A 12,410-nucleotide genomic window follows, 5' to 3' on the forward strand; every position below is an offset into this window, starting at 1 on the left:
GAAGATTTTGAAGTACGGTCTCCGTCATAAAGTACAAAATAATACCTTTTAAATGATATATTGGTCACTACATATAAAGGTACATTTTTGAAGTTGTGGTCAAAAGAAGCAAAATTGTTCATATTATTCTCATTTTTCTTGACCTTTAATCGCAAATATCTCCATTTGGCAAATATGGACTTATCGGTTTTTGCAAACAAGCTCTTCATATAGAGACATCAATCTTTTTTTTTTTTTTTTTTTTTTTTTTTGATATGCGCTATACAAATACGGTTTGGTAGTATCACCCTGTGCTGTTGCAGTCACTGGTCAACTGTAGAGGGCTCACTCCCATAGGCTCTCGCGCGAAGCGCGAATCTCGATGCGATATGATGATGATGGTATGGGCCATGCCAGGGGCCGGGAGGATCGATCGATCATCATCATCAGGCAGCTCTGTTTGTTCCCAGATCCTAGCAGGATGGTGAGTCGAGCCTATTGTAAAGTGATATTTAAAGCTGTATTTCGGGGTATTATAATGGCAATTAAGATATGATTACCAGTGCATGTTCATTGTATAATGTTTGAGGGCGATAGTACTAAACAATGTTTATTCTTAGGATAGAATTTTAGCTGTCAGTTATCGGCTCCTGCTGCAGCTACAGTGGGATTGTATGTTATGCTGTCTTGGTATTGGGCATTTACTAACGTGTTTCTAGTATTCATCCACAGTCACGCGTAGTGTGTGTATGTTGTATAGTTTTGTGCGCGTAGTGTATGTATGTCGGCTGATAGACGCTTGGGCGAAAGAAATTCGGTGGGATAATGTAGACTAAAGTTGATGGCAGGTTTGGAGAAATTGTAAGGTTACGTGAACTTTTAAACTATTGGGATTGAAGGATCATTGAAATGCTCTCGTGATCATGAGGCCATAGCCGTGAGAAATTTAACGTGTAACTAATAAGGGGGATTGTTAAAGTTGATAGAGCATTTAATAGGGTTTAGTTCTCCAATAATTCTATGTTGTTTACAGCCTCAGCATGTGCAAGTTACAAAACACTACGTTCAGTTGATTTCATTGTGTTTTGATCAAAGCGAAATGAAAAAAAAAAAACAACGAAAATTATGTTGCTTTACTGTAAGGGAAGTGGTTTGACTATTATTTTGTAGACAGTAACATTATATTTGTAGGATTTATTGTTTTTGGGTTTATCGTGGGCGTAAAGGAAACGTTTAATTGTAATGTAGGCCTAGATCTACCGCCTACCGGTAAGTTCTCACAATCATTCATACAACATTTAGGTCTGTAACAAGTTAGTTTTATAGAGAAGAGAACAATTAAGAGATTGCTATTTCAATTTGTTATTTTAATTTAAATGTCTAACTGTACGTTATTCATTCTCATTTCAGGACGGTGTCAGAATGTTAGTGTTAACATCATGGAGTTTTGACGTGTTGCCGTACTTTCAAGAAGACCTCTCTGTTTGTTCGTGTCAGAGGCGTCGTTTGTGATCTACGAGAGATGTCACTGATAAACATCGACCTGAAGACACACGACACACTCACACCAAACCTCAGATTATTGTCTGTGAATATAAAGATATTCGCATATGAATGAATATGAAAACCTCCATTGGATTGCTGTAAAATGATATAGGGTCTAAGGTTTGTGTGTGTGAAGGGTTTTGTTTGGTTTCGAGTGTTGTGTTCATTTGTAGTTATTTACAAATAGTTGTGTGTATCAAACCATGTCATGCAATGACTTATTTAACTCATATTACAATTCAACCTTTTGGTTGCCAATCATGTGATTTTGACATTACCATTTATCTATCTATTTATCTTTTTATCTCATGTTTATTACAGTGAGGCTGGTTGGTGGATCAACCCAAAATGAAGGCCGAGTTGAGATATCGTGTAACGGGCAGTGGGGCACGGTGTGTGATGATTTCTGGGATATGAGAGACGCGCACGTGGTGTGCAGAGATCTCGGCTACTCATCGGCCTCAGCTAGTTATGGGTCAGCGCACTTTGGGCAGGGATCTGGACCAATCTGGGTTTACAGGGCTCTCTGTGATGGAACGGAAAACTCTCTGGTTTATTGTCTTCGTGATCCATGGGGATGTCATGGGTGTGATCACAGTCAAGACGCCGGAGTGAGGTGTGAAGGAGACCGTAAGTTTGATTCATTTATTCACGTATTTCATAATGTAGGCTACTGAGTAACTCAGGCCAAGTTACAGAAATGAAAATAATAATATAAAAATCTAAGATAAAAAAAAATTATCTAAGATTGAATTAAAGAAGTCTCTCGCTCGAGTTTTGTTTCTTTCTTCATCTCTCTCCCTCTCTCTCTCTCTCTCTCTCTGTATCTTAAGCCAATTCATACAGTGTTGTATGTACAAGCTTGTACGTCTAAATCAATGCACAATCTAGCGGGAGGCACAGTGATTGTGTAGTGTGGTTTGCATCGCCACACAAATTTGAAACGTGCACAAACTCTCCCTAAATATCTTACAAACGAAAGTCCCTACAACTGAGTCTACAAAGTCTGGTAAAAATGTAATATTTGTTGTTAATTTTTTCACTTTTAGACTCATTTAGAAATGACTGTACTTCGCTGCCGTGTACGTGTACACTACCATACCGCGGCCAACTGTTTGAGTGCAGCGCAGAGTTTCCATTCAAACTATCGAGTTATTTTGAAATGGGTACAAGTGTCTTAACAGAAAATATTCAACTTTTACCAGACTTTGACGAGATTCAGACAATCTGTTTTAGGTTGTGAATTATTGAGGGCGAGTTTGTAAATGTGCAATTTACTATAAATATCACAATACGAGGCGATACGAAACTATAACTTGTCCTGTAGTACAAGTAAAAGAATGATCGCCCGGCCCAGCGCGATGTCGGGCACGAGTCCTAGGGTAATACTATTCTGAAAATCTTCCTGTTTCTTTTCCAGAATTCTGAGCCAGAAAGTTCAGAAGTGCCTATGGAACTTACAGAATTGGTAATCTGAAACTGTTCCCTGGAAAAAAAAAAATAGGCCATCCTTATCCCCACCCACTGCATTTTCTAATGAAAGCAAATAAAATTACAAATGTTGTTTGGTATTGTGCAAAATTAACCAGTGCGATAACATCCTTACGAAATTATGACGTCTGGTTAAAAACACATGTTTGTCTTCACCCGTGATACAGTTTTGAAAATGTACTACTTAGAAAGAAAGAAACATTAATAGAGAATTGCAGAAATTGTGGGGGGGGGGGGGGTCATTTTTTAAAACAAAAATAGATTAGGCAGTGTATACATACAGCTACACGCGTGTGGTACATTGACGGTATGTGGCCGACAGCTGGCGCGCGGGTTGGATACATCTAGCTAGTTAAACGATCGACCAGCGGGCCGGCGCCCGAGGGCAGCGCGGCGGCCAACGCTACCATCATACATACGCCTGTTCGCTGTGCGTATGTACAGTAACAAGCGAACGCTACAGGTACTGAACCTACGCGGATAATTCTTTCAGAGAATAATTATGTACACACATCAATACTTAGTTTATGCACACATTCGTGTCTAGCTATCAAGTACCGGTAATGTATAAAAACGAAGGATCTGTACAGTTAGAGTAACCACTTAGTTAATAAAAGAAGCAATTAACATCATCATTTTCTTCAAAGAGTCGCGTTGACTTTTAATACATAACAGAAAGTGGGGTAAGACGGCTCCCTTAGCTTTATTGTTCTTCGGAGTTTTTGGTGTATATGTTGTGGCTGCATATTGCTACCCATCCACGTTGATTACATCAGACAAAATGTATCATTGTCTGATTAAAATTTAATATTATTTTTGGTTTGTTTGTTTGTTTGTTTGTTTGGTACTCACCACGGCCCCTTTACCCAAGGCCTCGTATCACTACAAGGTGGCAAAACGGACCACTCTGGCCCTTTTGCCCACCCACACCCCCCCCCCCCCGAAAAAAAATCTGAAAAACACGTTCGTTTCTTTGTTCTTAGAGTTCTTAAAAGATTTAAGAGAACACATTGGCAAAGAGCTGTTTACCTTGCATTTATTAAAGCTCAGTTCATGCAGTTTGAGCAACCTGAGAATTAAAAAAAAAAAACAACAACAACAACCAAACTCCATAAAACATGACTGTGTGCCAACACATTAACACCATTTTAAACACCAATTCACGGAATGGGACCTGCCGGTCTACACCACCGAATGCGTAACTATTTGATTTGTCAGTAGAACAAGAAAAAAAGGATAACTTTCTGGCAAAAAATATGACAAGAACATTTGAACACAAAATGAATGAAATAACCTAAATGAATTGGATAATAAACAGGAACACTTTTTAGCGATGATTCACCTACCACCGGTATACAGTTTATTCATATTTAACGTAGTTGATAGTTGTTGCTGTTGTTTTTTTTTTGTTTTTGAAACAGCCATAGAGCAAAACTGAATAATACGTTAACTTGTTATTCGGCGAAACCAAAGGTCTGGCATGATGTTTTGCCTTTATATTTCGCTATTTCTTTACATTAATTATTATAATAACAGACTTTAGGACAGGGTAAAGGCTTTCCTAATAGCCTTTCTTAAATCATTTCAAATAAAGTGCATTCTGGAATATACCAATTTCCTCCTAAGTCAGAAATTATTATCTTCTTCCTTGATATCATACTCATTAGAAAATTTTCCAATTTCTTCCTCGCTGTATATAGACAAAGTTGATAGGAAATAACATTTTTGAAAAAAGGTTTGGAAGAAAGTTAAAAAGATTTTTAAAATACGGTGTACTTTTTTCCGAAAAATTCCTGATTTTTTAATAGAGAAAAAAAAAATCTTCCTTTGAAGGTTTCACAATACGACTCCCAGTATATAACATTTTGAAACCAAACTACCCTGGCTCATACGAGTGTGCTAAGACAACTTGTCCATTCACGACGTAGGTGGTGATGCTTTCTCAGCAAACCTCAGAAATTCGAGCTGTTTTCCTTGAAGCATGTGTCATTGTAAAATTTGTTCAGCACGAAAATAACAGTAAAACTACCAACTAAACTATCCGGCGAGAATTGATGCTATCATATATTATTATGTGACCGTGCGCCACAAAACGAACATAAAGTCGCACACACTGATTTTGCGTGAGGACTGGAAATGAGTGCAATGGTTCAACCTAGCCGATCTTGACTTTTTCATATTTTCTGAAAGAACAGGTCTTCTTTTACATTATGCTAAAATTTGGTATCATAAAACGGATGGGAAAGTGTGTTTTTAGCAGTTTATCTCGAACATTTTTGGTAGAATAGTGTGATTAGGTGTGTCTTTAGAGTCCCTTTTCCATTTCTGAAAAACCTTGTACACATTCTTCATTTTCAACTCTAATAACTTTTGAAAGGATAGTGCTACTGCTTTGTAAGTTAACATTAATTATGGACAGATTCAATTCAATCTGATAATCCCTTCATTGTTGTTACTCTGGTGGTTTACTTCCTGTTTTTTTGTCCCATTCATCGCACAGCCAGCACGGCTTGGTAAAGATTAAGTGCTTGAATAGACATTATACTTCAGAGCCTCTTTCTCCGTTCACACTTTTCCCGAGTTTGTGCTTTCTTTCCAATATTTAGATAGGTTAGGAGAGTCCATTTTGATTTGAGTTATACATCATTTTAAAGCTTAAAGTCTGTTCTTTCAGAATTAATTATGGTCTTAACTAAAAAGTCATGTCTGGCGACTTTTTGTTTGTTTTTGTGGTGCAGGGTCACATATTGAATTGCGTAGCTGTCACACGCACACTTGCTGTATACCTAAACATGTGGCGGGTAGCTGCGCTGTTCTGTTATTGAGACCGGAACTTAGGAAGATATTTCCAGCGACAATTGTCGTAGAAATCACTAGGATTGAGAAATGTTTGGTTTTGCGAATGTGCAGATTGAATTCACGCCATGCTTCCCTTCCTCTTTCTCTTTCGTCCTTAATCGAAAGCTCGATAATAGGCATTGGCAAATCTTCTGACGATTACCTATGTACAAAGTAAATTTTCCAATGTTATTCAAACTAATTTCGGATTGTTGGTTTCTTTCCCACTCTGTTTCTCATGTATTAAAGGACGAGATAATGTTGTCAACGAGTCTCCTAGTTCTGATCTCGCCTACCGTATCAATCGTTTTACATACTACAACGTTAGTAGCGAATTGACGTTCACTCCAACCGCAGCTGACAATAGGGGCGTACTTCAGTGTCATCTCATCGGCATTGAACGGTCCCGAACCTTGGAAGTTCAGCGTAAGTCGTTTACTTCAGTATCTGAGCTGATATAGGATCTGCGTGCAAATCAAATGATGCTGTCATGCTCGTATGTACGGTCCTCTCCGAGAATTGTTGATGGCTATGCAGGTTGCCAGGTATACGATAATTACGACACGACATATTACTTTCATTAAAAGATAATGATATGCATATATTGTAATTATTAAGAATGTCCTTGATTCCAAAAATGTTAGATAACAAGGCATTCCCCCCCCCCAAAAAAAAAAAAGAAGAAAAAGAAATATCCATGGTTATTTTATAATGTGAAAACAAAGAATTTTGGTGTTAGAAACAAGCTTGCTTAAAATTAGTGCAGGACACACAAGGCGCCAAAATGATATTAGCTGCTGGTTAGCTAATATTCATGGAAGCTTTGTCGATTTTCGAAAATAATTTTTCGTTTCTATGATGAGCAGATTTTACGTACGTGCTTCTGAAGCTATATCAATACTAGCCAATGGCAATAAAAGAACTTCAGGATTAAATTTAAAAAGCAAATAACATCGATTCCTACTTTTTGATTATGCAATGTACTGTATTCGATCAACATCGTTGAATTAAAATGTATATAATTATGAGGATGAATTCCATCATCCATCTACCTTTAACTCTCGTCGTCTCGACAGACACTCCAGCAGACAATATCATATTGATCAAGATCGTTGACAACGAGGACGGACAAGAAACTAATGACCTCAGGATCACGTGTCACGTCGACCCACGTGACCAACCATTTCCACCAGTGGGAATATATGAGATTGCAGTGAATGGCGTCATAGAGTCAACGTCAAGCTCCCCTTCCTTGATCCTTGAGTCCATTCCGAGTGAATGCGTTGAAATATCCTGCAGCGGTATCAACGACATCGGAAGAACGAACGCTACAAAGATTTACTGTCCAAGAAGCAACGGTAAGACAATAAAACGTTCCATAATATCATAATTTTTAAATCCCAAAGCTTTTGTGATTAGTAGAAGGAAAATCAATTTCACTTCATATACCAGTACGTTTTTTTCTCTCCAAATACATTTGGCATGAAGCTTTTTTTTTTTTTAATGTAATGATTCGCAATATACCAAACTCGTTAGTACTAGCTTTATTCCTGGTAATTACACGTTGATCAATTATAACATTACATGACAGTGTCCATTCGTGCAAGTGTTATCCAGGCAAGTATGGGTATTTTCATTCTAAGATTTTTAGATTAATATCTTTCTTCATACCCCGAACTCGTCTCTTTTCAGTTGGCAGTAGCAGATTTGTTCATGTGAACACAAAGGCTATGGTTGTAGAGTAGGTTGTTGTAATTGTTTTCTATACAAGGAAGTTTTAAATTTTAAGATTCAAATGTTTCTCGGGAGTGTTGAGGTGCTTATTTCATGTTTTTGGATAAACAACGCAAATTTTGTTACCATAATAATTCTATGTGCATCGTCAACCAAACTCATCAGTGTCTGGCTCGTTAATAGACTACAATGAGGATGGTAATTCTCCTTCAACCGTTCAATGGACTTTGTTCACCTTTGACCCCTCAAATTCTTGATGGGGGATCTTTATTTTGTTCCTTAAGGATATTCATGATTTGGGGAAAAGGCAGAGTACCTGACAAATAAAGACACATTAAAAAGAAAAAAAAAACACCAACAAGAACAAAACAAACAGATTATATATGTGTGTTGTGTGCCTTTTTTTTTATTCTTAGGTCACGCGCCTCCAGCGAGTGACATCCTCTCCATCGAGACCAAGGAGATCAATGGGGAAGGAAGCCATGTCATTCTCGTTATCACGTGTCACATTAGTCCTGAGGACCAGCCCTCCCCACACCTTCACACATACACCATCGGAGTCGACAACACCACGCTTTCCTCGTCCAGCAGCGCCTCGGCTCTCTTCAGACCACGCCCACACAACAGGTGCATCAATATCACGTGCTCGGGGACGAACGGGATTGGTTGGACCTACACCAGTCTCGAGTACTGCTTGGAGAGAGGTTAATCTACTTTTAATAATAATTTCATTCTCCTCTGGACGTTGAGAGAGCAAGCGTAAAAATGTGTAATGTGAAATAATACATATTGCGGATGACAGCTGCAATTTTGTCTAATATTTGACTCTCACCTTCATCCCTACATGCTAGATGATATCTTTCTTCAATATTCCTATCATATTCAAATTTATACCTCAAGAATTTAATCAAACTAATTCAATTTACTTTCGAGACTTGAGTCATTTTTTTTTTCACTCTTGTTTTGAATATGGTTATGATGTGTTCTTGAAATGACAATGTACAACTTAGGATAAAGCACATGAAAAGACGTGTGTGTAACATTGTCTGGGCCTTGTCCGTTTACCTTCGATCATCCCGTTAATTGCGCTCTGTCAAAACATTACGGTCATTATTTTGGTTTGGCCATACAGCTCACATTGCTTGTCTACATTGCGGAGCTCTTCAGAAGTCGTCGACCACGTACGCCTTGCTCTTCACAGCGTTGTTCATGTCGGTGATGACCTATGTAATCGTGGTGATGAAAAGAAGAAAAATTATCATCCTCTGAAGAGGTACTAAAGACTTCCTTTTTTTCCCTTTTCTACTACATTTTCTTCCTCTCATTTTTTCCCTTACCGGTACTTTTTCTTTCTCTTTTTTTATCCTGCCTCCTACACCCCTTGAAGTGCTCCAAAATATTTTTACTCCTTTACATCTTTGCCTCAATCTTCTTCTTCCCGCTCTTCTCTTGCCTATTCAATTCATTCTTATTTCTCGTTGGCATCTTCCTCTTGTTCTCCTTCGGATCTTTGGTATTTAGCCTTGTTTAAGTTCCCTTATTGCCAGTCATAAGATGCATGGAAGTAATAGCAAAGGAGAGCTGAGGGCGGCAGGTTTTATAATTTGAAAGCTTTATTTAATACTGACTCGACATGTGAATGAAAAAAAGAAATGCGTCTCCATCTTGTACTCATCCTCCGTGACCGGTTTCTATCAAAGTGCAGAGTAGCAATACTATTTGAGACAACAGCATTGGAAACGATTCCCTCGGAACAATAACCAACATTAGTTACTGAGCTTTCTATTTCAATGCGATTTTTCAAAGCGTTTCGTGCGGTTTGCTGATGTAGTAATGATCACATGTAAACATAAAAACCTAAATTTTATAACCTCTGGTGGCTTTACCTTATATCTGAACACTTTAAATGATAGAGGCATTTTCCTATATTCAAATGTGTCTGTCGAATGTCCTAACCTTCAAATTGTTTCTGTCCTTATCTTGTGTATTTTTCTTATAGATGGAGAGCATAAACTGGATTCGTGGTCTCGTATTCATGTTTGCCATTTCGTTCGACAAAGAAAATTCCCCACTGACGGATGTGACAGTAGAGGAGTGCAGTTCGTAGAGTCTTAGATCCATATTTCAGTCGAGATCTTACACTATTTAAACACTAAAACGGACGGAATACGTATAGCCATAGTGTACAAAGAGGTGGAACTCATGCAGCGAATTTGACTATCGTGTCCTACGATTACATGGTGGTATACTTTGTTTAAAATGGACGTGATCTGTAATCAAGATAAATTTACTTATCTCTTTTATTTCTTTTTTTCAAATTAATCGCAATTCAAGTTTGGGTTACCGCATGGAGAAAAAAAAATCACACTTTCCCATCAACATGCGAGATTTAAAAGCAGTAAGGTTGATGATGATGATGAACAGATGATGAACAGAAAACCAAAATATCTCTCATATTTGTAATTACGTAGGTGATGTCGACTGCATATGGACTGATATAGGTAAGAAAAAAAAAAGCAATGTTTGTGAGGATTTTGCATCTCCCTATTCTTTTCTTTTGTCAGACCTTGTTCCCAGTGCTGAAAGATTTGATTTGTTTTGTTTTGATTTGATTTGATTTGATTTGATCTGATTTAATTATTCCACATCTCAAAACACAAATAACATGATACAATCGATTGAACATAAGACTGGACATAGCGTCGTAATTACAAAGAATACAAGAGAAGACAATTTTACAAACATGAAATGTGAAGGACCTACTAAAAAGCAAAGCTTGTAATGTATAGGTCAGTTATAAAGACAGTTGAAGGAAGAGACGATTAGTCCCCGACACGAGGACAATTACTTGAAACCCTTGAAACGAGGACAGTAACTTGAAATATAAAGACAGTTGAAGGAAGAAACGTTTTAAGTCCCCGACACGAGGACAATTACTTGAAACCCTCACAAGTATGGTTAACTAGTTTCAAAACCCGGCGTTACTTTGCTTCGTTATCCAAAGCATTGGATCAAAGCATGATCAGTTTAGACTTCAGTGATGAAAGGATTGCATGACCATAATTAAGCCTTAATACTGTAGTATATAGGATTGTCATTGTAAACGCATTTTACGCAGTAAAGACTTCTTTTGAAGATTGAACAATCATTTCTCTAACACTTGTCTCGTTTCATTATTTAAAGTGTGTATTAAAGTTGTTTAAATTCTCAATTTGTCAAATAAAGAAAAGAGAAGTGTAGAATAGAAATCACAGTGACGAATTGTATGCGATTTCTAAACAGTTTATTTAAGTGTATAGGGAAGGATATTGATAAAGGCGCCTGTAAGTTGACTTTTAAACTATAAGAATAAAGCAACGGTTTGAAGGAAAAAGTGAATGTGGGCGACTGACGGACGTGACATCGAGACGCTTGTGTGTTTGTATGTATGCGTGTATTTTTGTACGTATGTATGATTGTGTGCACATGTGTAGATAAAAAGCCGCCTAATTTCGTGTATGATTATGAAGTAAGTGACGAATGCTAATACTATTCATGTACGTGTATTACGCAAACTGCTGCAGATTATAGGACGTCAGTGTATATATGGTGTTCAGGGGGTGTTTCATCAATTAAGTCAGCGCTGACAAGTTGTCAGTCTCTGACAATTTCAGTAAAATCCTTAGTTTTGATTGCTTGAGATGGTCTGGTCACTGCCTGTTACTATGGTTATTGTCAGCGACTGACAACTTGTTTCAGTTTTTCAGTGTCATTGAGTTTTATTTCTCCACTTGTACATAACAGAAAATAAGTATAACAATATCAATCATATTATTCACAAGTCATGAAAATAATATTATAAACAAGAGTTCACATTACAAGTATATAATCACGTGAAATAATACATGAATTTTATTCAGATCTTTAAGTGTACAGGACCGTGGGGGAGACCGTTATCAATTAAGCAAATGCCTGCCGTGGACAACGGCCTCTGAACATATATGCCTTGTAACATTTTTTTTTTTTTTTTAACTAAGGGAAAGGTACACACACACGTAGAATAAATGACGAAAATATTCAAAGTATTTTGAATGTCATTTGACCAAAAAAAAAAAAAAAGGACAACACAAGGTGGAATGTATAAAGACAAAAAAAAAAAAAAGCGAGAATAAGGGACCCGAATAGGAAGAGTAGAGAGAAGAGAGGAGAAGAGAAGAAAAGCGATGAGATTCAGTGTTCAGGAGTTGGGAGCTAACAAAAGCGAGTGGTACATTGCGAGAAGAACGTTTTTATAGAATGATTTAAAACGTTGTAAAGAAGAACTGCATTTAAGGTCATCATTCTATGAATTCTATACATCTGGACCATGATGTCTTATGGAATTTGAGCTGTAATTAGTTTAGAATTTTCCAAATGATAATCTGTTGCGTGACGGGTAGGATATCAGTACTGAAAGTTGTCAGTGCTGACAACTTTGATGACACGGTACCCTGGACTTGACGACAGAGAATGAATTAATGGTTTGAGAGAGGAATAGAGAGATTAAACCAGATGGATGGATGGATGGATGGATGATTGTAACTGCTTTCTCATGAATTTATGTAAGACTGTACGTATGTATGTATGTACCATCTATCAGTGTGCGTAGCTTTGTATGGATGGATGTATGATTGTATATCCTTACCCATGAAATTCATGTAAGACTTTACGTGTGTATGTATCATCTATAAGTGTGCGTAGCTGTGTATGGATGTACATATGTTTGTATGTATTGTATATCCGTACCCATGAAAATTAATTCATGTAAGACTTTACGTGTGTAAGTATCATCTATAAGTGTGAGT

General features: G+C 37.4%; 1 protein-coding gene across 1 annotated transcript; it reads left to right on the forward strand.

Annotated features, from left to right (window-relative positions):
- The first annotated feature begins 389 nt into the window (after positions 1-389).
- On the forward strand, positions 390-10,986 carry LOC140246923 (uncharacterized). Its single transcript, XM_072326244.1, has 8 exons — positions 390-463; positions 1,390-1,403; positions 1,846-2,154; positions 6,103-6,279; positions 6,930-7,211; positions 8,004-8,291; positions 8,720-8,860; positions 9,587-10,986. Exons 1-7 carry the CDS (start codon positions 390-392, stop codon positions 8,854-8,856), a joined length of 1,281 nt encoding a protein of 426 aa, XP_072182345.1. The 3' UTR covers positions 8,857-8,860; positions 9,587-10,986.
- Positions 10,987-12,410: the final 1,424 nt, after the last annotated feature.

The sequence above is a fragment of the Diadema setosum genome, chromosome 3 (assembly GCF_964275005.1).
Source record: "Diadema setosum chromosome 3, eeDiaSeto1, whole genome shotgun sequence".
NCBI classification, from domain to species: Eukaryota; Metazoa; Echinodermata; class Echinoidea; order Diadematoida; family Diadematidae; genus Diadema; species Diadema setosum.